The 25,775-nt window shown below is 41.1% G+C and overlaps 3 protein-coding genes across 4 annotated transcripts in view; 2 read left to right on the forward strand and 1 right to left on the reverse strand.

Moving 5' to 3' along the window:
- LOC116707758 (mediator of RNA polymerase II transcription subunit 13-like) overlaps nt 1-11,235 on the forward strand; it is a 29,168-nt gene extending 17,933 nt beyond the window's left edge. For both annotated transcript variants that reach the window (XM_032545294.1, XM_032545295.1), the window contains exons 16-30: nt 282-1,168; nt 1,990-2,154; nt 2,276-2,499; nt 2,969-3,164; nt 3,246-3,621; nt 4,386-4,602; nt 5,561-5,752; nt 5,850-6,073; nt 6,210-6,352; nt 7,845-8,003; nt 8,116-8,298; nt 8,403-8,542; nt 9,131-9,295; nt 10,020-10,120; nt 10,214-11,235. In XM_032545294.1, the coding sequence (XP_032401185.1) occupies nt 282-1,168; nt 1,990-2,154; nt 2,276-2,499; nt 2,969-3,164; nt 3,246-3,621; nt 4,386-4,602; nt 5,561-5,752; nt 5,850-6,073; nt 6,210-6,352; nt 7,845-8,003; nt 8,116-8,298; nt 8,403-8,542; nt 9,131-9,295; nt 10,020-10,120; nt 10,214-10,346 (3,505 nt within the window). In that variant the 3' untranslated portion in view covers nt 10,347-11,235. The remainder of the gene's footprint in view (nt 1-281; nt 1,169-1,989; nt 2,155-2,275; nt 2,500-2,968; nt 3,165-3,245; nt 3,622-4,385; nt 4,603-5,560; nt 5,753-5,849; nt 6,074-6,209; nt 6,353-7,844; nt 8,004-8,115; nt 8,299-8,402; nt 8,543-9,130; nt 9,296-10,019; nt 10,121-10,213) is intronic.
- Nucleotides 11,236-13,228: 1,993 nt separating this feature from the next.
- LOC116708001 (uncharacterized) lies at nt 13,229-19,061 on the forward strand. Its single transcript, XM_032545749.1, has 6 exons — nt 13,229-14,517; nt 16,733-16,871; nt 16,989-17,075; nt 18,057-18,128; nt 18,305-18,425; nt 18,502-19,061. The coding sequence occupies exons 2-6, from the start codon at nt 16,797-16,799 to the stop codon at nt 19,059-19,061; spliced, it is 915 nt and encodes a 304-aa protein (XP_032401640.1). The 5' UTR covers nt 13,229-14,517; nt 16,733-16,796.
- A 175-nt stretch (nt 19,062-19,236) lies between these two features.
- LOC116708214 (histone H4 transcription factor) lies at nt 19,237-25,567 on the reverse strand. Its single transcript, XM_032546057.1, has 10 exons — nt 25,462-25,567; nt 24,970-25,149; nt 23,820-24,046; nt 23,624-23,732; nt 23,388-23,540; nt 23,213-23,287; nt 22,091-22,211; nt 21,575-21,713; nt 21,360-21,484; nt 19,237-20,688 (listed from the first exon to the last, which is right to left on the reverse strand). Exons 2-10 carry the CDS (start codon nt 25,118-25,120, stop codon nt 20,265-20,267), a joined length of 1,524 nt encoding a protein of 507 aa, XP_032401948.1. The 5' UTR covers nt 25,121-25,149; nt 25,462-25,567; the 3' UTR covers nt 19,237-20,264.
- Between the last annotated feature and the right edge of the window lie 208 nt (nt 25,568-25,775).

Consider the following 25,775-nt stretch of genomic DNA (forward strand, 5'->3'; position numbering starts at 1 on the left):
AAGAACACTTCCCACTGGAAGTGAAAGAAAAAAAATGTACAAAATAAAAAATAGCAGCCGAAAACGGAAATATAAACCAAAACATTAAGTAAAATTGATTATGAAGTCTAAATAAAATCATATAATATTGAATTAAGTTTTTTTTGTTTTGTTTTTTTTAAATAATATGTTTTGTTTTAATCTCCAAAGTGTGGTGCTGGAGAAGTTTGAAAACTCACCGTGAAAGTTTTTGAGTTTTATCTTGGGGGGGATAATCTCTGACCGTCTGACTGTGTTGGCAGTAACGTCCCCAGCGTGGAGCCGGACTACAACCAGCCCTTCACCCCTCAGACCAACACGCCTTTCCTGCCCGGCAGCGCCCCGCCCAGCAACAGCGGCCCCGGCATCCTGCCGTCTCCGGCCACGCCGCGCTTCTCCGTGCCCACCCCGCGCACGCCGCGCACCCCCCGCACGCCGCGCGGGCCCTCCAGCGTCCAGGGCTCGCTCAAGTACGAGAACTCTGACCTCTACTCGCCGGCGTCCACGCCCTCCACCTGCCGGCCGCTCAGCTCCGTGGAGCCGGCCACCGTGCCCTCCATCCCCGAGGCCCACAGCCTCTACGTCACGCTCATCCTCTCCGAGTCGGTCATGAACCTCTTCAAGGACTGCAACTTCGACAGCTGCTGCGTGTGCGTCTGCAACATGAACATCCGCGGCGCCGACGTTGGCGTCTATCTCAAGGACAACGGCGAGGACCAGTACCCGTGCACCTGCGGCTTCAGCGCCGTGGCCAACCGCCGCTTCGGCCAGTCGGCGGGGCTCTTCCTGGAGGACGAGCTGGACGTGGTGGGGCGCGGCTCGGACGCCGGCCGCGACACGGAGCGCCGCTTCGAGGAGCTGAGGGGCAGTCTGAAGGAGAAGCCGCCAGATGAGCTGATTCTGCTGCTGCAGGACCAGTGCACCAACCCGCTGGCACCCATGGCGGGCGTGGAGTGGCCCAAGCCGAGCGCCGTCGCAGTCGCCGCCGCCTCCCCCAGCTCCTTCCTCAGAGTGGAAGAGAGGGACTGCTACAACGACTGCTACATGGCGCTGGAGCACGGCCGGCAGTTCATGGACAACATGTCGGGAGGCAAAGTGGACGAAACGCTGGTGAAAAGCACCAGCCTTCATCAGTGGCCAAAATGCAAATGTGAGTTTTATTTTTATCCTTTCGTTTTACATTCTACTCAGGCGTTGTTTGGCTTAAAAAGGAAATCTCCTTTTTTTTTTTTTCTTCTTTCATACCATTCCTTGCATCTGATTTTTAATTAAAACAAATTTTTTGCGTTCTTTTCTAGAAAAGAAATGACAAATGACAGAAAATATTTTTGAAAAAGAGTCTTATTTTTATTACTTCTGTGTATTGGAGAAAAATTTTGTTTAATTACAAGAATATAGTCATATTATTGTCAGAATAAAATGAGTAATTTTACCAAAAGAACATCTTTAAAATTATGAGAAAAATGCCATTTTAAGGAGGAATAAGCTATTTTTCTTTTTAGGCTTCTAATTTTATGAGAATACCATAAATAGTCTCCTGAATACAGTCAGACTAGATTCTCCTGATATTAACACTTCATTCTTGTAAGAAGGCCTCATTCTCGTATTATTTTTTACTTTATTTTCGTATTGCTATGACTGTATTCTTAGAACATTATGACTTTATTTTTGTTTAAAATATATGCATATCTCAGCCTAACCCTTCTATTTTCACTTAAATTCAAAGTGCAAATAAAGACGGTGACTCAAAGCATGCTGAATTTCACCAAACCAGTTTATTGGTGGAAAGAAATCAAAGTCTCCCACCTTCTCAAAAATTAAACCTTTAAAAACCACAAAATCAATGTATTGATAAAATTAATCGCCCAGTCCTAGATTCTCCCTCTTTTTTTTTTTTTTTTTTTCTTCTTCTCCTGTTTAATTTAATATTAAACCTCCATGTTTTTCCCCTCCCCTGTCTTCCTCCTGCAGCTGCAGACATGAGTAAGCTGTACTCTCAGGACGTCTTGCGGGTGCTGCTGTCCCTGCAGCCCGCGCTTCAGGACACCATCCAGAAGAAGGGCGTGCGCTCGTGGGGCGTTCAGGGACCGCTCACCTGGCAGCAGTTCCACAAAATGGCAGGGAGAGGCACGTACGGTATGTGCAAACGTGTTCGCAGCGATGCCAAATTCTTCCAGAAATTACTGCAGTGAACGATAATACTGTGGTTTTGAAACCATTTTCTAGTAATATTTTGTTTTTTCCTGCTTCCGTACAGGTACAGACGAGTCTCCCGAGCCTCTGCCCATCCCGACCTTTCTGGTCGGTTATGAGTACGATTTTGTGGTGCTGTCTCCTTTCGGGTTGCCCTACTGGGAGAAGCTGCTGCTGGATCCTTTCGGCTCCCAGAGGGACGTGGGATATGTGGTCATCTGCCCAGAAAACCAGACGTTGCTCCGTGGAGCCAAGACCTTTTTCAAAGACCTGAGCGTCATGTATGAGGTGCGCATCAAAAGAAATTGTATTGATCACGTTCAGTCAAAATGGTTTCACTTTTTAAAGTTTTATTCCTATTTTTTCTGGATGTTTCTTCTTTACTTTCCTCCTTTTAATTAGCTTTTTTAAAAATTTTATTTTCCTGTTTTGTCTGGTTTTAGGACATTTCAGACTGTAGTATTATTTATCAGTTTAAGACATAGAGTATTTTTATCATTCACGCTAATTTGTCTCATTTTAAAACATCAAAACAGTTCCAGTTTTCTCTGATATACTGTAGCTGTACATTTTTCAGCAGGTGTCACTGTTTCATTTTGGCGTGTCCCAAAACGAAAAATGTTGCCAAATTAACATTTACACCTCCTGAAAACTTCAAGTTCATCTTGGAAAAAAATGTGTAGACTTTTTTTACTTTTTAGACATAAAAAACAAAGAATAGTTCCTTTAATGCAACCACTATCATTCTGTTGTCCAGGCATGCCAGCTGGGACAACACAAACCCATCTGCAAGAGCCACCCAGAGGGGGTCCTGACCGTCGGCTCCCCAGAAGGAAGGAGCATGACGGAGCAACCCCTCAGTGACTGGTTCCTCAAGATGGCTGCCAGGGAATCAAATAATGAAGCCTTTCATAAGCTCAAACTCTTTGCGCAAGTGTGTCGCTATGATTTAGGTAATTAATTTAGCAATAATACCACATTTATCATCACTTTAGTTTATAAACGTAATAACTGAAAGTTTTTTGTTTTCCCAGCTCCAGACTTGTCTGAGCTGCCGTTGGACAGCTCCCTCTTGTCCCAGCGTAATCCCACCAAGCCCGCCCCGCAGACCTCCACCTCTTCCAGCGCCTCCTCAGGACTCCAGAGCACCAACACTACCAGCACCAACTCTTCCCAGCCTGCACAGGTCAACAGCACCCCTCCCCCCTCGTCGTCGTCGTCTTCATCATCGGGCTCTCAAACTAACGGAGCGATGGCCTCGGGCAAGCCGGGTTCCTACATGCCGTTTGGGACGGGCGGCCTGCAGGGCAGCACTACTCAGAACGGACCGCAGACAAACTCGCAAAGCGCTGGCGGTCTCGGTGACGGCGCATCCAGCCAGCCTCAGGTCTCCGCGGAGACGCAGGAGAGGTACGTGGGCGCTCGAATTTTACGGCTAATTGAGCTCTAGGTTTCTCTAAAGCCGATTTTTATCTGGTTCCTATAAGGGCTGCAACAAACCATTGTTTTAGTTGACGATTCATCGAATGGGGGGAAAAAATGGCACCTCCTGCTTTTCTTTTTTTTTCCCTTTACGGAGTAATAACTAGATAGCAAAAGGTGCATAATAGGAGATGGTTTTTTTAAAATAATTTTTCTTTTACAGAATTTTAACTAAATGAAGCTAAACTATACCATTTGAGGAGATTTTGGTAGAACATGATGACAAAAGGTTTTTTTTATTTTAAATGTAAAATGTATGTATTGTACAGTTTTGACTTGATTATTGCTCTGAGGGTATTCCTCAGTCACCTTTTTTTAATTAATTTATTTATTTTTTATTATGTTGTGGTTGAGTCTGCATTCTCCATTTAATAATTAATCGATTAATAAATTAGTTGACAATTATTTCAATAATTGATTGATCATAATTAATCCAATTTAATGCTTTCAGCTGAATTCTGAATCTCAAAATTTGTAAAGAACACTTCACACAGGAAATGGAAGATATTTTACATATCCAAAGGAAAAAAAGAAAAAACTACAACGAAAAACCAATCATTTATTGTAATTTATCATGGGATTAATTGCTTATTGCGACAGGTTTACTTACCGACTTAATGTTTTTGAAATGTTGAAATTATTATTTTTTGACATTTTGTTCAAGTATCGTTTTTGTTTTTCTGGCCATGCAGCACAATGGAGAGGGACAAAGTGGGCAAGCCGACAGACGGAGAGTCCCACGCCGTCTCGTACCCGCCTGCCATCGTGGTCTACATCGTCGACCCCTTCAGCTACGAGAACGCGGACAAAGAGGTCCACTCCAGCACTTACACTGTGGGCCTGCTGCGCTGCTTCATGGAGATGCTCCCCTTCCTGCCGACTCACATCAGAAACGCCGTCTCCGTGCAGGTACGCCGCTTTTCCTGTGCGGCCGTCGGGGAGGGGGGTGTAATTAGCGGTGGCTAATTGAGGTGGTGCTTCCACTTATTAAACGGTGACACAAAGTTGCATCAACATGCCAGGGGGGGGATTCTAACCCACAAGAGATATGACTGTATGAGCTAATGGTTTCAGTGTTGGTGCAACAGTATTAACAAGTAAAGTAAATAGATTTGCATTTAGTGCTAATATTTCTCATGTCAGTAATTTTTTTTTAAAAATTATTATTATTCAGAGGTTTATAATGTAAATAATCAGAAGTTATAAATGGGGGTAAGGGTTGATTATTAGAGCTTGTTTTGATTCGCTGGTTGACTTGTAAATTCATGGGAAACTTTAGCACAGATAGTTTAAATATTTGGCAAAAAGGGACTGAAAGTTTTCATGTTCCAAGTTTTCATTTGAGTGCCAAAGACATGGAATTATTATGTGGGGAAAAAAATGTTTGGGAACCAAGACTGAAATATTGTAGTCAAATTTAATGGGCTTGTAAAATTATAAATGACTAAAATATTCAGTTACAAGATTTTTGGCAGTAAATCTAACAAAAGGTCGTTTGGCAACATATTGAATCAAAAAGTGCTTCTCTTTTTTTTTTTTTTTTAAAGATTTGTAATCTTTTTTTTTTTCATAGTCTTCTCTGTGATGTGACGGTACAGGAAACCTTAAAGATGTAAACTTTAACAAAATCATCTTCTACTGGATAGATTGAGTGTTAGATCTCCAGGACGTAATTACAGTTTTCTGCTGAATGAATCTCAATGTTCGAGAAGTTGAAGGCCATCGGTTTTTCATCAATGATTAACTCAAGTGTAATTTATGCAACATAAATCTTTTGATTGTGTTTAAAGATTGGAATGTCTCTCATCCAGTTTACAGTTCCTCAGATGTGTGTCTTGTTTGTTTTTTTTCTCCCGATTCCTTTCAGATTGTTCCCTGCCAGTACCTGCTGCAGCCGGTGCACAGCGGCGACCGCCACATCTACAGCCAGCACCTCAAGTCGTTGGCCTTCTCCGTGTACACCCAGTGTCGCCGGCCGCTGCCGAACTCCACCAACTTCAAGGCCTTGACGGGCTTCGGGCCCGGCCTCGCTCTTGACATGGCCCTCAAGAACCCGGAGGTGACTGATCTAATGGCTCCGCGTGAGACTTCTGTTGTTGATTTTAGAAACTAACAAAGCTTTTTTTTTTTCTTCTTCTTCTCATCTCTCTACGCAGCGACCGGAGTGTCTCCGTCTGTACACGCCGTCCTTCATTTTGGCCCCGGTGAAAGACAAGCAGACTGAACTCGGGGAGACGTTTGGTGAGGCGTCGCAGAAGTACAACGTGCTTTTTGTCGGCTACTGCCTGTCCCACGACCAGCGCTGGCTGCTGGCGTCCTGCACCGACCAGCACGGCGAGCTGCTGGAGTCCTGCATTATCAGTATTGATGTTCCCAACAGGTGTGTGTGTGTGTGTGTGTGTGTGTGGGCGTGGGTGGGTGTGTGTTTGTGTGTGTGTGTGTGCGTGCCCTCTGCAAACACTAAATGTACATCTCGGCGCAGCAGTCGATGCTGACGGATTGTTGTCTCACCGCAGGGCTCGCAGGAAAAAGAGCTCTGCCAGACGAGTGGGCCTGCAGAAGCTGTGGGAGTGGTGTGTCGGCCTGGTCCAGGTGACATCACTACCGTGGAGGGTGGTGATTGGACGGCTTGGCAGGATGGGCCACGGCGAGCTGAGAGGTACGCTGTTCTCTGAAAAGACAAACCTAAGATCTAATGCGTTTTGATATGGATGCACCAATGTGAAAGTTTGGGCCGATATCAATATTATCTGTTAATCTAACTTATATCATTTGCATGATTTATTTATTTTTTCTCTCTTTCTATCAAAACTATATGACATAAGTCTTATATTTTGGTGCTTTAATCTCAACTGGTCCCTTTTTTTTTTTTGAAGGACAATTTTGTTTAGAGACATGTCATAATTAATTTTATTTGTTATTTTTATGTTTAGAATGTCTTGAAGTTCCAATGTTAAATGTTCATTCGAATTTAAAGTGTACTGATCTCTGAGAATGAGCTCTACCACTATTATGTCATCACTAGTATATCACTTTAAAATGGTGTCAAAGACAACAATATTATCGTTTATCCCAACAACTTGTGGGACAATTTATCGCGTCGTGTATCCTTACTTTTTACCCTCTTAATTGTTTTTTTAAAAGATATTTAATAATGGTTGGTTATTTTTGTTGGTTTTTTATTTTTTATTCAACTAGTCTCTAGTTCCTCAGCGTTGCCTTCCTCTGGAGTAAAAATGGCCGTCTCTCAGAGTTCTGTCCTGGGGCCCATATTGATTCTGTATTTACATAAATAGCTTTAGAAGAGATATTTGCAACTTTTTGTTCTTATGCAGATGGTGGTGTCGTGTCTTTCACCGCACATCCATTCCTGGTCCCATTAAACATTTAGGTGGAGAACAAGTACAGCTTTAGCTGCTACTTGTTCTAAGTCCTGACTGAACAAAATGTTCGGTAACACCTCAAAGACTGAAAGATCAGGATGTACAGGAGAAAAAAAAAAACAAGAAGTAAACAAATAGTCGATATCCCAGTTGAAATATGTAGTTGTTTTAATCGTCTTCTAGGGAGCAGATAATTTAATTTGTAACTTGAGGAAACTCATTGTAAAGCTCCTTGCTGCGTACTTAACGCCTCATTTGGTGCCTTAGCTCCTCATTTACTGCTGTGAGTTTATATATAAAGTGCATTGTGCGTTTTAAATTGATGAGATCTACCTCATCTGTGCTGAATCAATTATTTATGTTGCTGCTCCTTTTACAAGTCTCTTATAAAAAAGATCTTTGATCTCAATAAGACAAACCCAGTTTAGTAAAAGTTATAAACAAAACATGTTTATCTCAACGGGGCTCATAATTATAAACATGTCCAGATTTACCAACGTAAATTCTCTTTTATTTATACCTTTTCCACAAGGGGTTTCATTAGAGTGTATTTGACAAAGTCATGGTTAAAAATTAATAATTAAAAATCAACTACCAGTATGTATAAAGGAGCATTATTAGCTAACGTCAATACAAAACAACAAACTTGCGGGCTAGAACAAAACAACATGACAGTTGGGTTTCTTATACACAAGTTACTTAGAAAGTAAGTTAAAGTTTAGTGATTTACTTTGGTCCCATATTTATTTCTCTCTGTTTATGTTTCAGACTGGAGCATTCTGCTGAGTCGGACAAACCTGCAGTCTCTCAGCAAGCGTCTGAAGGAGACGTGTAGGATGTGCGGCATCTCCGCTGCCGACACGCCCAGCATCCTGAGCGCCTGTCTGGTCGCCATGGAGCCACAGGGGTCCTTTGTGATCATGCCAGGTGAGACGATGAGGCTTAAACTTACCTCAGTGCGATTTAAAAAAAAAAAAAAAAAAAAAAAGTGCTTCCGTTACTTTGTTTTTAAACGGATATAAATCCGCCGGCGTTTCAGACTCCGTGTCGACCGGCTCGGTGTTCGGTCGCAGCACCACCCTCAACATGCAGACGTCCCAGCTGAGCACGCCGCAGGACACGTCCTGCACGCACATCCTGGTGTTCCCCACGTCGGCCATGGTGCAGGTCAACACCAACACCACGGAGCCCATCGACATCAGCTTCAACCACATCAACCCCGGTAGGCCTCCGCCCTCAAAGAGCCGTCGGCGTCCCATCAGATCGTCTCTCCGTTGCCATGAGTCAAACCGTTTCTCTCTTCTTTTTTTTTCCCCCCGCTTGCAGACGGATCCGAGGGGATGGGACTCTTTGACTTGTTTGGCAGCGACATGGATCCAGAGCTCATCAACATCCTGCCCAACTCCCCGACGACCTCGCCCGGCCACTCTCCGGGACACCACTACCACCACGGAGAAGCGGGCAAGGTCGGTCCAAACGAAGAGTCTGAAATGAATGTCGTTTTTCTTTTGGGGCCTTTTACGAAAAGACCGGGTCAACAAGTCTGAACTCATGAGTATTTTCCCCCCATCCACAAGAGCTCAACTTCTACATACATACTCTCGTCATCTCTGGGAAGTGGTTGAGATCGGAAATTCAGTTTTCCTACTATTTTGTGTAGGACTAATGGTTAAGATTGTTCCAGAAGCTACATAACTATATACAGAGAAGGAGTACTCAAAAAAAAAATTTACTCAATGAGCTCAAAATGTACTCAAGAGCAGCGTTATGTCAGCATATTGTTACTGATTAGCTACAAAAAGTGAGTCTTTCTTTTTTTCCAAATTGAAGTGGTGGATGTCATCATTTCACACTGGGAGAAAAAAAAAAGTGATTCAGTCCATTTTAAAAGCCTAAAATGACTCATTTCAATAGTTAACTTTAATGTGGTGTCGTTTTGTGTTTTTGTTTTTTTGAAGTAGAAAACTAGCAGTATCTAGTAGCTGCCTCTGTGTTGATCCTGATGGTTCAATAAAACTCAGTGCGAGTCGATGTGTTGGTGTTTGTGCCGTCAGGGTCAGGGTGCGGATCGGATGGAGTCCCACGAGGAGGCTCTCAGCATCCTGCAGCAGCCCATGGCTCTGGGTTACTTCATCTCCACGGCGAAGGCGGGGCCGCTGCCCGACTGGTTCTGGTCCACCTGTCCCGAAGCCCAGAATCAGTGTCCGCTCTTCCTCAAGGTACTTTGCTTACTTTAGTCTTTTCAGTACAAATTAGGACTGCAGCTAGCGGTTATTTTAGAAATCGATTGTTCTGTCGATTTATTTGACGATTAATCGTATTTTTTTAAAAATGTGCACAATTTGCACATTTTTATTTATTTAACTTTTTTTTTTTTTTTTTTTTTTACACAATATTCAAAACGCGTTAAAAGATACAAATAAGCAAATCAGTTGCGTACTTGAATAAAAATGTTCTCTATTGCCTTCAATGCGATAACAGTGTTCCTTTAATGAACGTCTGATCATTTGTAGTAAAGGATGTGTCTGCAGCTAAAAAAAAAAAAAAATACTGTCTAGTAATGGACAGCAAAAGGTGCTAGGAAGACTTTATTTTATTTTATTTTTAAAGATTTTGAACTAGGCGAAGCTAAAAATGCCACTCGAGGATTTCTGGGTAGAAAATGTTTTTATCATAAATGCAAAATATATATATTTGTAAAAATTTTGGCTTAATTACTGCTCTGTGTTGTTTCAGCAAATGGCCTTTTTTATTCTGTATGCTTAAGGATTAATTGATTACTAATTTAGTTAACGACTATTTCAATAATTCATTAATTATGACTAATAGATTACTCCAAATACATAGGGTTTTTTAAACATAAGTTCAGGTGACGGGACCTTTAGTCCTTTTGACTATTGGAAGACATGAATGAGTCAGTCTGTACTTGCACCGTTTTCCCAGGCATCTCTGCACCTGCACGTCTCTGCTGTCCAATCAGACGAGTTCCTGCACAGCAAACACTCCCACCCTCTGGACTCTAACCACACCTCCGACGTGCTCAGGTAGGAAACCAAACCGTCCACTCTAAAGAGGAACGATGAGGTCTGTCGCTCCTCAATATTTATATATTTTTTTTCTCTTTTTTTTTTTTTTAGATTTGTCCTGGAGCAGTACAACGCCCTCTCCTGGCTGACGTGCAACCCCGCCACCCAGGACCGACGCTCGTGTCTGCCCGTTCACTTCGTGGTGCTCACACAGATCTACAACTTCATCATGAACATGCTCTGAAAGTCTTAACGAGATCAAACTGTTGATCCGAGGAATCACGAAGACAAACTCTGGATTTTTTTCTTTTTTTTTTGTCCTTTGCGCACGTCACACTCCCGTCAGGAGCGAACGTGGCAAAGGCGCTCTCTTCTTCTTCCTCCTCCTCCTGCCCTCCGCCCCTTCTCCCAGTGTACGTCTTTCTTCACACACCGGCCTGGAAAAGTCCCGCCCCCAATCAATCAAATGCCAAGAATCCATTTTTAGCATTTTGGATGATCGAGGGAAATTTTGTAAAGGAGGAAAAAAAAATTAAAAAAAATACATCTTCTTTTTAATGACAGTAGATTGCAATCTAAGAAAACTTATCTTAATAAAATGCCTGCATATATTATTTATTGTAAGTTTTTAAATGTGGAATTTTTAATGCTTAATATCTTTTATATATTCCAAATCCTAGAGGGTGTGTACATCTCGCTGTAAAGGAATTGGTTTAAGAAGTGTAATTTTTTTCTCAATTGGAGGACAGAGAGAGAGAGAGAGAGAGAGAGAGAGACCTGTTACAGTGAATTTGCTGTAGATTGCTGTTAGAATCTTATTTTTTCAAAAGGGGGGATACATCCCTTTTTATTGCCATGCTGTAAAAATGAAGTTAAAAACTGGCCTGGGCATTTTTCTTTTTGTTTTTTTTCCCCCACCCAGTGAGTGGATGAGACTTTTCTATCCGTCTGTCTGTCTGTCTCTCTCTCGCACAGTAACTCGATGAGCTCTGAAGAGGAATTAAAGGTACATTGTCAGATTATATATTTTATATAACAGATTTAGGTAATTGTGTGTGTATATGTGTACATATACCTGTGTGCCGCTACTGATGGTGCAGCTTCTGTTTTAGGAATAAAGTGCGTCTACCTTACTGCGTGTTGGTGACTTTTGACACTCGGCATTTTCACTTTCACTGAGAAACGCAGGATGTTGGGACTAAAATGAGTCGGCCTATAAAACCTTGCAAAAAAAAATATTCTGACTGGACCTTCATTTAGCCTGGAACTTTTTCACATTTTGTCACATAGTCGACGTATTTTATCGGTGTCTTGTAGGACGTGACGCAGCAAAGTGGAACTGAAATGCGAATTGGGAGTAAACATTTTTACGTCTTTTTTTTTTTTTACTAATCAAAAGATGTGGAAATGAGGCTCAGTTCAACCCAGAGTTTTTTTTATTTTGTTTTTGGTGATGAAATATCGATCCCACAGTGAAACATCGCGGTAGCAACATTATCATCAGGGATGCTTATTTACAGCAGAGAGACGGGGACGATGGAAAGAGGTTGCAAAATATTTAGACCTAAACTGTCAGGGCCACAACTGATTGATTTTAGGGACACACTTTTCAGACTAATATTTGTTAAAATAAAAATTACACCCAACATTAGTTTTGCCGATGGCAGATTTTGATTTTGATTTAATCAAAAAGATTCGGCAGCCACTTCTCACAAAATACACATTTCACTTTGGATTTGTTTTTATCAGAAAAGTAGGAAGATGAAATTATTTGCATCCTTCACTTAAATGAACAATTATTCTAACTGCTAATTTTATATTCTTCCAGTGACTTTGAGTCATCCTTGATGATGTTCCCACCTGAACAGGGTGTTGGGTTGGAAGTCTTCTTTACCATAACCCTAATTCTTAACTCCATGAGATTAAAGAGACTGGATTACTGAAAATAGTTTTACTATTATTATTTCCTGTCAGAAGAGCCATATTGGAGGACTAAATGATTCATTTTAAACCTAATGCACACAACAAATACAAACGTGTGTAGGCTTCCCAGTTCTACTTTGAAAACATCATTGCTAACTGGAAAAAAAATAAAATAATTCAGGAAAATCACTGGATGCCCCAAATTTAAATTTCTATGTTGACTGTTGTATTGTTAAAAAAAAGAAAGAAGGAAAACTATGAACTTGGTCATACTTTTAAGAGCAAACTATCTAAATATTTTCACTTTTTAGGTATTGATGGCAGAATCGATTGTATTATACGCCGAGAAGAAAACACACGAGAGGCTGACTTTGAAGCTCATTTACTTATTTATTTTTTTTCCCCAGAAGCCGCTGAGGCCGGTCCAATGAGCCCTGGCACCCGGTGGAGACGTGGCTTATCGCGGGTGGAGTTCTGTTCTCCGGGCGAGCAGCGTGGCAGCCCTAACCCTGCCCACACTAACAGGATTGAGGCGGTTGTGAGAATGGAATTAGCTAATCAAGGAGAACATGTCATCCCAAAGCCTCATCCAATCACCATCTTATGTTCCTCATGTTCCTCTTAATGGGATCCGGTTGAAGGGTGGCCCACGTCGTCTGAATGCCGCGTACGGGACAACCAGCCCTGAGGCGGGCCGCACATTTCGTGGAAACGCAGTGGCGCAGAAAGTGGGTATGCAGTGTATGCAACTGCATTAGAGCGGGCGCAAAAACGACGTGGGGAATTTTTTTTCTAGTCAGCATTTTATGTACTTAACAGCTGTTTGTGTAGGAAATGATCAATAACAGAGGAACAGCACTGATTAGGCTCCCCTCCATCCTGCCAGCCGCTCTCCCCTCCCACACAGGCAGCTTGGGCAGCGGCCCTTCAGAACGCGCTGAGGCCGTTTTTTTTCCTTTTAAATTTGAATTGTAAGAATGCACTCGACTACAGGGAGCTAAAGATGGGGCGGCAGATAAACCTCCGGGGCACAAAACAGAAAACAGAAGAGAGGGAGGGATAAAGATGTTGGAGAGACGAAGAAAAGCTTTTCAAAGTGGTTGAAAGACAGAAGGTAAGTAACGTCAGTGTATCAACAAGAGAATTGTAAATATTCAGGTTAGCTATTTATTATTATTATTATTGATTCTTTAATTAAAAATGAGTTGTACAAGTTTATGTCGTTGGGGTGGGGGAGGGGGGCGAATGACATTTTCGCATACACCTCAAAGTATGTAGTTACGCCCCTGTGGAAACGGGACGTTTAAACGAGAAACCCCAAAGTTTGACTGTTGACTGTGTGACAGACTGTTTCCGCTCCCGGTAACAGTCGGGAGCGGTATTCCTACTTTCCTAATCAAAGTAGGAAAGAGAGCTTCTTTCCTACTTTGATTAATGGCGGCCCGCCTGTAAAGCTTAACGGTGACCTCACATGATACCGTTTGGCTCAGACGCCTTCTGTTCTAAAAAAACACAAAAATAAAAAACCTCGTACTCTAGAATATTGTGATGAAAATAGGGCCTTATTAGCCAACTAAATCAATTTTGTTTTACAAAAAAAAAAAAAACATACTGCCAAAACTGATATTTTATGTCAAAAAGATGGTGATTTTTTTTCTCCTTTTTTATTTTTTGTCAAATAAAAAGAAAATTGGACTGTGATGCTATTTTTGTTGGCTTTCAATAACTTCTGTTAAATGCCTGGTCCTTTAATCAATTCAAATTCTCATATTCTATCTTTAAAAAAAAAAAAAAAAGACAAAAATGCTAGCGCTTGGCCTTCGCAAGATATCGGCATTAAAAAAAAAACCCAAAACTTTCCAAACTTGCTACAGGATAGATAGTATTGTTATTAATTTTGGTTTTGCATTGCTGTTACCTTTCAGCAAGAAGAAGAAAAAACACCTTTAAGAAGAGAATCGAGATCCTTCCGAGGAAAATTCTCAACCGTAATAATCAGAGCAAAAAATATCAATGTTTCTGAAAATCATATCACCAAGCAAGATTAAAATTATGTTTGTTATGCCATTTAAAATCTTCAAACGTGTCCTAAAAAGTGGGAAACAATGGGCCTAGAGCTAAATGTAAGTATATTCCATTCTCGTCTCAAATTGCTGCGTCTCCTCTTACTCCTGGCTGCCACAGTAAGCCGTCTTCCCCCTAAACTCAATCAGAAAGGTTTATAGGGCTGATTAGATTAGCATAAGCAGCTGGGAGTAGTTAATGGTCTTTGCTGGTGTTGATAAGTAACACTGACTAATTGGCCCAGGCCAGCCGCAGAGAGCCGACACCGGCTCACAGGAACAGACTGAGACAAACAGAACTGGATCCGGCGCCGTGTGCGAGATGCTGAGGCTCGGATGCGATGAAGAGAGAGCTTCTGGATGCTCCTGGCCGAGACGTGGACTTTAACTGAGGGACGGGATTTGATGATACTTTAGCTCCCTGCTCAGGTAGGACTGAGATTTATGGCAGAAATATGTTTGTTTTCTAGATTTTCTGTCTGACTTTATCACTAAATTCGCCAGACCAGATAAGGTGGGTTGAGGTTTTGCACGGCAAAAATGCAAAATTGTATACTTGTTTACTTATTTAGGTTCTTGGTCTTGAAATAAGACAAAAATAACTTAAAACTTAACTTTTTGGCAAGACAAATAAGCTTGTTTTAAGTCTGTATTTCTTGAACACACACCGACAGATATTTTCACTTATTCGAAATCATGAAACCTTGAATTCTTTCCGTTGCTGATCCTTGTGATGGCAGGGATGAAAACATTCAATGTGGAATCTTGATTTAATCTTGTCACGATTTTTTTTTAAAATAGAGAAAAAAAACAGGTCAGGCTTTTAGATTAATTTGTTCATAGGAGCAGTGCTTCGTCTCTGCTTCTTTATAGAAAAGTTTTCTTTAATTTTTCATCTGGAGTCAGACAAAATAATTTGCAAGGATTGAAAAACTTGAACTTTAAAAACAAAGCTGTTTACTGTCGAGCAGTAAATGCGTCATGGAAGACGATCTTAAATGTTTTTTTCCAAAGTATTCACTTAAACACTAAATAAAATATCAGCAGTGATCTTTCCTGCATTTATTAAAGATTCACTTGCAGATGCTTTTGTTCATCAACCTTTCCACGATCAGTAATTGGGGTTTTTTTCTGAATGGAAAACTAAATCATAACAGTAGAAATCTTGCAAGTCGGTACATTTGTCAAAAACAGATTACGGAAACCGTTTTCTGACATTTCTGTGTTTTCTGTTATTATTTTGTCCGTTTATCTTTCCGCTCATGCGCAGCAGTTCTTTTTTTTTTTTTTTAAATATCTACATGCTTCCCCTAGCTCAGATTGCAACAGACGAGATTAATTATGCAGTCGATACGCAGCTCTACGTTACGATGTCACCAGGCGACATCGCTGAGTGGATGCTTGGAACAAATCAATGCACTGATGTGTCATTAGTTTCTTCAGATAAATAGAAACAAAACTCAAGTTATTATCTACGGGCATGAAGAGGAACGATCTAGAGTCAACGCACAGCTAGGATAGCTGGAAACAAGAGATCGGGCGGGAAATCTGGGAGAAGTGATGGACTCTGACTTGAACCTTCAGAGCCACATGAAGACAATTGCAAAATCAGTCTTCTATCACCTGAGGAACATATCCAGGCTTAGGGGACTAATGTCCCAGTAAGAGAAACTAGAATCTAGAGAAACTCATCCATGCATTTATCTTTACTTGCACTGATAACTGCAACAGCATCCTCACAGGTCAGCATAAAAAAAAAACAAAAAAACCTGCAGCTGCAGCCCATCCAGAACGCTGCTGCTCACGTTCTCACTAAAACCAGGAAACCAGAACACATCACTCCAGTTCTACAGTCCCCACACTGGTTCTCTGGAGCTCAGAGAATGGACTTTAAAATATTCTTTTATTAGTTTATACCTGACTAAAAGGCTTAGCACCACAATACATTAAAGATCTGCTGTTGTTGTATCAACCTTCCAGGCCTCTCAGCTCTTCTGGTTCTGATCTCTGCTTCCCCAGAACCAGAACCAAACATGGAGAAGCAGCATTCAGCTTCTGTTTGCCACAAATCTGGGACAAATATTTGCTAAACCGAGTCACCCCGACAGACGGCGTTGGTATTCCAAACTAATTGCTAATCAGGTGTCCTTGGAGTGGATACATTTTAAACTTAATAAATGGATTAACTCTGATTAGCAGAACAGGATTACCATTTGTAATGCAATCTTCTGTAACGAGATACTGTGTTGTTTGTCAGGCGAAAAGTGGCTCCCGCCCACATAAGTGACTGGATATAAAGCTGATTTGTAGAAGGTATAATATTCTGATAATCGTTTTGTCTGTATCTCAAATTTACACCCGAGTGAAGTTGGCCCCCCCCACCTTCGTCAAATCAGACAAAATTGGTGTCAAACGTTTGTGCTACGTTTGTGCAGCAAAATCTTTTGTTTGTGCTACTATCATTTTAAAGATATAAAGAAATGTTTCTAGAGGTCATCAAAGGTCAACCAGCCCCCACTACACACACACACACCTTCTTCAAATCAGACGAAATGGGTGTCGATTAACTCGACTCCGTTTGTGCAGCAAAAATTTTCGTTTGTGCTGCTATCATTCTAAAGATATTAAGACAAATGTTCTCTAGGGGTCATCAGAGGTCAACCACCGTGGGGTGCAACTTCACTCAGGTCAGATTTACTGGCGTCAACATGAATCGGCACGCCTTCGCGCCCCTCCCAGCCAGACCCCCGGCCTACCCACTGATGGGATACCAGGACAGAAATGTAAGGAGATTAATATTTTTTTTCTTCTGTTTTTTAAACTGGACGTCACATTTGACGGTCCTGTCGGTGTTTCGACCCAACTGCCACTGAAACTAGTCATCTTTTCCATCTTTCCAGTTCGACCTGCAGCCTCCCGGACGAACACAGAGGCCGTACTTTGACAAAGCCTTTCACCAAGCAGCGCAGAAGTCCTCCAGATCCGCAGTGAGTCGAAGAAACTGGGATCAAAACTAATCTGTCAATACGCTACATATATTTTTGACACATATTCAAAATGGATGCCACATATGCCTTTCGATACATTTTCAAGAACCACAGAACTTCTTTTCACGTCTTTTTTTCTTTTTCGTCAATAGCAAAGTCAACCATTTTTAAACTTTGCTGTATTTTATTGGGATTTTTATGTTTAAGAGCAACACAAAATGGAGTAGAATTAAGAATTTGAAGGAGAATTGTGCATAGTTTTTTATTTTTTTTATAACATAAAATTTCAAAGTGCTTGCCTTTGCTTGTGTGTGTTCAGTCTACTTTACATTAATACACCTGGCGGGGAGTGAACCAAATCAGACGTTTTCTGGAGAATATTAGGGTGGACCAAGAAACAGGCGGCTCAGAGATGGAGTAATAGACATTTAAGGCAGGGCTGCGTTATAAAACTACAGTTCAAATGTTTGAACATCTCACAGAGAGGACTTTTCAATCCATCATTCAAAAAATGGAATAAGTACAGTTGCTAACCTAGGAAAGGTGGCCGTCCACCTCGCGTGACGTCCCATGTAATCAAAACATTAATCGAAGAAGAAGAACTCTAGTGAAATGAGTCGGGGTTTACAACTTCTGTACAACATTCAAAATTCTTTATGTGGCACATTGAACTGTAGTAAACAACCTAAAACTTGTTTACAGTCTCTCTCCCGAATGTGACCCAACTCTGAAAGAAACGTCAAACTCAGAGCAAAACCTGGTTCCGACTCAAATCGGCTGAACACGTCTCGTCTTTTCAGATTTTTACTGGCAGAACATTTTTAAAACGTATTAATGATATGAACACTTTTGCGAGGCAGACAAAAGTCCATATTAAGAGATAAACATTAGGGTTCAATTGGTTAAAAGAAAATATATACGTTGAGATATCTTTGATTTAAAACTAGCATAGCAGTTGGCACATTTATTTTTTCCCCCCAGACAAGAAGAAGCAGCAGCAGTTGTCTACATGTCTATATTGCATGGAGGATTTATTACCACAAACAACTCAAGGTATCTAACTTTATGTATTTTTCGATGTTAAAAAAAAAACACAAATGAAGTTTAAATTTCAACACAGCTGAATTACAAATTATTTTGAAAATGCTGCAATGATTTATTTATTTATTTTTTGTGCTTGTATGGCAAAAAAAAAGCAAAAAAAATTTTTTTTATGATGGACTTGACAGAAAATGCATCAGAAATCCCAAAGTCTTCCTCAGGAGACGGTGATGAAATTTCCAATCACAAACCTGCTAGACTTGGAGCAGCCTGAACAACCCCAGCCCTCCTGCAGACGCCCATATTTAGGCGAGTATAATCCTGAAATGCTCACTGCGACTGAAATTGTAGTTTTTAAAACGTGCTCTTTTCCGTCTGCTTTTAGATTCTGCGTTTAGAAGCACAGCAGGAAGAGAAAAAGCGATAAATGCCGGCCATAACCCGAGCGATCAACCGGAACCTCACCCTTCTACACCTGCTTTCCGTCCCAATGAGAAAGCGTATCTGGAGAGACCCAAGGGCTGCCAAACCAACCCGACGAGCGGCTCCCTCGACAGGAAGCGGCACCTGGAGGGCTGCAGCTCCGACGGCGTGAAGAGGCTGAAGCAGGAAGACGAGCGGCCTGACCCGTCTTTATTCACTGCACCTTGTACAGACCCTTCCACAAGCAGGATGCAGGCTCAGCCAACGAGCATCAGCAGGCTGTGCGCGTCCTGTTGCTGCACATGCGTCTCTTACCCGGGTGCAGAGCTGCATCCCTACCAAACTGCATCATGGGAGCAAGCATGGAGCCACAGAGTGGATATCCATCTGAGGCAGAAAGTCTTCAAAGAGTATTTCTGTGAGCGGTTTCCGCCTACGTTGGCACCTCATGTTTACTCTCCTCTGGACTCTGTTTACCTTCCAGACCAGAACACGTTCCCGTCGTTTCTGTCCCTGCTGTAGAGCATAACTCTCATTCTGGCTTTTTTCCTTCTGGACTTCTAAAAACCAGAGAGCTGATCGTTTCTACAACAGAGAATGCTTGTAGTCCTTAATCTGCTCTAAATGTTTTGATGACAAATGTCATTCCTCTAAAAACCAGGTTTCTACAAGAGAGCCAAAAACAGACTTAAAAAAAAAAAAAAAAATAGTCTCAAAAATTTTCTAGAAAAAGTTGGAAATTTGCTACAAAACAAACTTGGAGTTTCAAAAATTGAGAACTTTCAACCATTGAAATTTCCAAGTTTTGTCTAGAAAATTTCTAGAATTTTTTTTTTTTAAGATCTACAATGGCCTTAATATGACATGGTAGTTTCTTATTCAGTTTTAATTTGCTTTAAAATATCACTCTTAAGTTGTAAAGACACCCATGTACAGCTGGCTAAGAACACAGATATTAACCAGGAATTCTCATGCATTGCATTTCTTGGGTTCTTTGTTTGTTTTGTTTTTTTTTATTTGATGGAGTATGATTTTAATACAGATATTCTGTTTGGTTTTTTTTTTAAAGCCCAACCACTCAGCTCACAAATCCCTCCTAGCATAAGGCAAGTTTCTCCGAGCAAATATCAAAATGAAACCCTCAGACAAAACCACTTTAAAAGACTAAATTAATTTTGCTACTTAACTGTAGCAAAATAAGGAAATTGGAAATGGCTTAAAACGTTTGCACAGTTCAATAAATAAGTTCTCATCACAAATGAATTGCCTCCTCAAGAAAAATTGAGTGTATTGAATTCATGTTTTTTTTAGTTGGAATCCAATTCTCACCTTACAAAAAGTACCCAATAGTTAACATATTTCAGTGCAACAGAGCAAAAAATAATAAAAAATGTTTATGCTTCTATAAATATACCATATTTGACCATGATATGAAAAATAAAATCTTTAGATGAGCAAATATCTAAAGAATACATTGACACAGGTGCTTAACTATAGCAGTGCATTTTCTGGTTTTGTTCATAGAAGCGCAGCCTGAAGGCTGGACAATAATCTGGACAATGACAATAAACGTAGTTTAAAATGGAATGGGTCACTTTAGGGACAAAGCGCACAGGCCAGAAAGATTCTACTAAAAATAAAACTGTCAGCTTTCTGCTGTCAGCTCCGAGGCTAAAAAACCCCCAAAACACATTTTTAAAAAAAGCGGCGCTACATAACAGTCAACTAAACCACGTCCATCCCGAGACCCCTCGCGACTTCCGTCAGAGCCTGGACGGCACCGGACGTACCGCAGCCGTCCTGCGATATTCCTCCGGGGTCGTCGTCGATGTGAGGAATGGTCGTCATCATGCAGTAGACGGGGGAGTCTGCTCCTCTGGGGCTGTGCTGGGACGACGCTTCCTCCCCTCCGGAGAGGTCTGAGGAACACGAGGAGGAGGAGCTGGAAGAGGGCGAGGAGGAACCGGTGGGGGAGCTGCGGCCGCTCTCCGGGGCGATGGCGGCTTTCTTCTTCGAGCTGTTGGCTCTCTGACTTTGCCGAAGGTTGCGCGGCTTTTCGGCCATGTTCTTCATTATCTCCTTCGTCACCTCGACAGTCTCAAAGCGCACCATGTTTACTTTTAGGAAGCCGTCGACGTCCTTCCTGTATCTGTGTGCAAACCATGTTATTGATTAGCCTAATTGTACTGCGGCAGCTTTTAAGCATTAAAGCTGCGGTAGGTGACTTTTATAATATATATTTTCTCTACATATTTGCTAAAATTATCACTATATTGTGAGACAGGATCTGTGAAAAAAGAACAGGCTGTTCTACAGGTGGCCCTACGACTATCTGCAGAGCTACAGTCAGAAACAACCAATCAGAGCCAGGAGGAGGGTCTTAGCACTGTCAATCATGCTAGTGTAAGCTGCTCACACCATCCACCATGCTCTCTGCTAGGCTAGCTCGTTTTTGTTTTGTTTTTCCGCAAATTTTCTTTCATATTATACTGTAACAAGTGACAGTTTTAACAAAAATAATAATAAAAAGTTTATAAAAGCTACATACAGCAGCTATATATAACCCACTTTTTAACATTTGCTGTCTGAGCTGCTTTTCAAAGATTGTCCCAAGTTCAAACCTTTTGATTTTTTTTTTCACATTACAGTTTATTGCATCAGGATTTTATCTGACAGAGCAGAGCAAAAATAATGCACAAAATTTCAGGTTGAAAGCACCAGAAAAAAACCCATATGTACAAACATTCCTTATAATTGAAAACAGTCATGGCAGAATCATGCAGTGGGCATGATTAAAGGCACATTCAGCTAAATGTTTACCTGAAGCGTGAATGCCCAGAGGGCCACTTCAGCTCATGCTTCTTTCGGAGGTGAAGCGTGAGCGTGTAACACCAGGAGAAGACCTTGTCACAGATGTGACACTTATATTTCGACATCCCGCCAGCCTGTTGGCCAAAAGTCAATCATTTTAATAAAATATCTTAAAAACGTGTCATTGTGTCAGCGGGTCCACAGCTTATGCACGGTTGACGGACCTCGTGAACTCTCTTGAAGTGGTGGTTCACGGTTTGCAGCGTGTAGCAGGAATAATCGCAACCCTCCACTGTGCAGTGATACACGGTACCTTCATTGTGAACATCTGTGTGCTTCTGGAGATCACGTTGGTTTTTAAACCTGTCATAAAAAAGAAAAGAAAAATTAACACAGCTTTAAAATGAGCCCGATTTGGTTCAGAAACCGACTTTTTACAGCAAGAAATGTCTGTGAAACATTATAAAACAGGCATGTTGGGACAAAATGCGTTATGCCTCTTTTTTGACTTACTTTCTGTAAAAAAAAAAACACAAACAAAAAACTTACTGTCATTATATTGGCCAATAAATAATTGTCCTTGACTACAATGTTGTTTTTATAACTGTTTTGAGTAAAAAGCAAAACTGACTAACAAATGTGATTACTTGAAACGCCCTGCTGCATCTTCACCACTACAAGAAAAAAAATAAAAAAAATTTCCCACCGTAGGACGACCAGGATCAGTTTTGCACGTCTACCTTTTGTCGCAGAAGTCGCAGGGAAACGGTCGCTCGTCACAGTGGCGGAAGCGGATGTGGATCTTCAGAGCTGCTAACGTGGTGCAGGTCATATCGCAAAAGGGGCACTTGACCTGATTCACTGTGAACCAAACAGACCCACAGTTTTTACAAACAATGCCCAGCAGGACTATTTACGGCATGCTAACACGTTTAGCACTTCTATTTTGTCACGAGGGGCAAAATCATCCACTCAAAACTGGGCCACACAGGTTTTAAAAATAAATCAACAAAAATGTTGTGATTTATTTCGTTTTTCTACCTACTCAACGATACACTAAGCATAAACAATTTTATTTAATCCATGTTTTTTTTTTAGAAGTAGGTTCATAGAATCAAAACTTTGTCATGGAGAATTATTTTGGGCCCAACTGAAGAAAATCATTTCAATTCTTCTCAGTAATAAAAACAAGATCTAGATCAGTCTTCACTTGAAAACACTTGCTGTATTTAGTCTTATTTTAAAACAGAAGATTTGGGTGCACTAAGGTGTACTTTAGAGCATAAGTTAATGAGAAGATGAGGTCCTTGTTACCATGACAATACAAGAAAACCAGAAAGCTTGGAGAACATGATCACTTTGTACTTCATCTGCCAGTTTTCTCAGGAGACTTTGATTTAAAAGTCATAGTTTTGTTGATAAAGGTGCAGCAATAAATTTGAAAACATGGTTACCGTAAATGCAGTCACTGTGTGCAGCTTAATGATACAAATAATTCTTCATTATGTGACTGGTGTCACATAAAAAGCATATCACATACAGGAATGTTTTTCACAAGAAAAATTTGTTTTTGTGGGACTATGATTGCTGTGTCACACCCAGACAGTTGCCTAAAAAAGAAGTAATAAATAGTTATTTTAGTCCCCTTTTATTATTATCACAATGCTACTACAAATACTGTGGTAAAGATTTTTTTTTTTAATTCTCTACAGATTTATCTTTAAATCTATATCACCCATCTCTATTTTGGTCTAAATTTAAACACCTATTTAGGCAAAAACATTTCAAGTATGATTCGTCTCATAAACACAGACAGCAGAAAATAACTTGTATTTGGTAATAAACTGACGGCTGTTTTTTACCGTGCTGGCGAATGTGATCCCTCAGGAGCCTCTCACTGGGAAAAGCTTTGCCACAATGTTCACACACAAGGGATTCTGATTCAATTAGAGTTAAAAAAAAATTACATTAGTAAATACATAGCATCCTTAAAAAACATTTCAATACTCCAAAAAAAAACAAATGGTGTGTCCCCACCTATGGGCTCCGCCTGCCTCTGGAGGTGGTCGAACAGCTTGGTGTTGCTGGAGAACATGCTGCCGCAGGTGGGACAGGCCACCAGTCGCTCCTGAGTGTGGCTCCGCATGTGCTCCCTCAGACGGTACCTTATCTTGAAGAAGGCGTCGCACCCTGGGACGGAACGAAGAAGGGGCCGTTAGCGCGTTGACGCGGCAACATGGCAACCGACGAGGACTCCTCCCCTCCCGTCCTACCTGCCCAGCTGCAGAAGAGCGCCTGCTGCTGGGAAAGAGACTGCTGCTCGGCACTTTCTACGTGGTTGTCCACGTGGCGGTAGAACCACTCGGGATTGTTAAAAGTGCTCTGCAAATAGGTTTTTTTAAAAAGCACTCCTTATAATAATCAATAATAGTTAAACAAGCAGCGACTTCCACGGACAAAAGCACCCACGTCGCAATGCTCCCACTGGCACGCGTATCCCTCGGAGCCCTCTGGCACCAGGTTGTGGCTGTGCGAGCCCTGGTTGCAGCCGGGGAGGTCGGGGCGGGACGTCAGCAGCTGTGAGCCGATGAACTTGAGTTTTCCGTGGTAGTTGTGGAAGTAGGCATGAACCTCCAGCTCTGTGGGGCTGCCCATGGAGAGGAACTCGCATCCGCTCCACAGACAAGCAAACTCGTCTGAAGTGAAACAGAGAGCAGCAATTAGAAAGGCGGCATCAGCACATCTTGTATGTTAAGTTTCCCCCTTAAATATCATACTAATTAAAAGATACTAAGGTGTTATGCATTTTTAACGCCTGTTGTAAATTATCTCAGAAAAATTTTCTTATTTTTGATTTTTACATATTAAGATTTTTTTTTAAAAACAGCCAGAATAATTTTCTGTTTGTATGAAAAAGTTATATTTCACCACAGAAAAGCTTGTTTAACCTTAATAAAATGCCCATAAGCATGTATATAGGGTTTTTATTTATTTGTGTGTGTGCTGATGTTTTACAGGCGACTTGAATATACAGAATTTCCCTCAGAGTAAGTAAAGTATTTATCCATCTGTCTAATTTATCGTCCAGCAAAACGTGTTATCGTGACCGGGTTACCGATACGCAAAATTTAAGTACGTTTTGTGGGAACAAAATGAAGGGAGGTTACAGACAAAAAGGCCACAAGTGTGTAAAAAAAATGGAGTATTGCCACAGGATAAACTGACTCATAAACAACCCAGATTCCCAAGGAACAGCTCTCCAAACAGCTTGCACACTTTTGCAAGATGTGTTGCTTGTTTGTTAAAAAAAAAAAAAAAATGTACAGTTGGAACAAACTAATTCAGCAGCGTTCTCCTTTTGGAAATTCATTAAAAATAATAATAAATAATATTTACAAGCGAGATTCTACATGTTCTTAATGTTTTATGAGTGTTTATAATATACAAGCTTAATTTTTGAATCGAAATACTAAAATAATGTCCCTTTTTTGATGATATTCTTATTTATTTAGATGCAATAATCTCCCGGATCCCAACGACCAGTTTTAAGACAACTTCAACGCGAAGTCCTTTCCTCTAACGTGGAGGTTTCTAACATGTAGTTCCCTGCAAAACGCACCCAGCTCCTCCAGGGCGTCCTTGTCTCCCAGATAATCCCTCAGGTGCAGGGACATGTGGTCGCTCAGCTCCTCCATGCTGTGGCCCTTGAAGCTGCAGGAGTCCCACTCACAGTCCACCTCGAAGCTCTCCAGCCTCTTCGTCGTCATCATGATAAGCGATCAGTGCTCCTCCGACGCAGCTAAAAACAAACAATCCCACTTTTATCATTATTATTTTTTTTAATTTTAACAAAAATCTTCGCTACGAAATCAATCTAACAGGAAATTAGTTGCTGTTTGAACCAATTATTAGTTACGTTTAGTCGAAATTTGGCTAACAGTTTCATAACCGTTGCTGAAGTTGGAATAAGTTACCACATTTATGTTTTGTTTTGTTTTTTTAAATAAAAAGACGGTAGACATTTTTAATACAGTTTCAGTCGTGTTATGAATACAGCGATAAAAACGTAGGGTCTCCTTATATTTTTACATAAATCTTCAGCAGCTCTTACTTCTCGGTCATTCCTTCTCCTTCCCTCCTTGCAGCTCGTCTGCTTTGTTTATTTCCTGTTTCGGCAGGAAAACGGAAGTGGCTCTTCTTCGTCGCTCCCGCGAGTTGAGTCAGGAGCATACCGCCAGCTGCTTTCCTCCGTTATTAAATTACCCTAAATGTCACGCAGTGACATGGCGCTTCTTCAAGTGGAGAACTCAGGCCCCGTTTCCGTAGTTTTGACACTTTTATGATGTTAGAGTAAAATGTTTTTTGCCAGTTCCTCCCACATGAAGCTTTAGAGCTTGTTTAGGTACAGTATGTATTATTTATATC

This window comes from Xiphophorus hellerii, chromosome 18, assembly GCF_003331165.1.
Source record: "Xiphophorus hellerii strain 12219 chromosome 18, Xiphophorus_hellerii-4.1, whole genome shotgun sequence".
Taxonomy (NCBI): domain Eukaryota; kingdom Metazoa; phylum Chordata; class Actinopteri; order Cyprinodontiformes; family Poeciliidae; genus Xiphophorus; species Xiphophorus hellerii.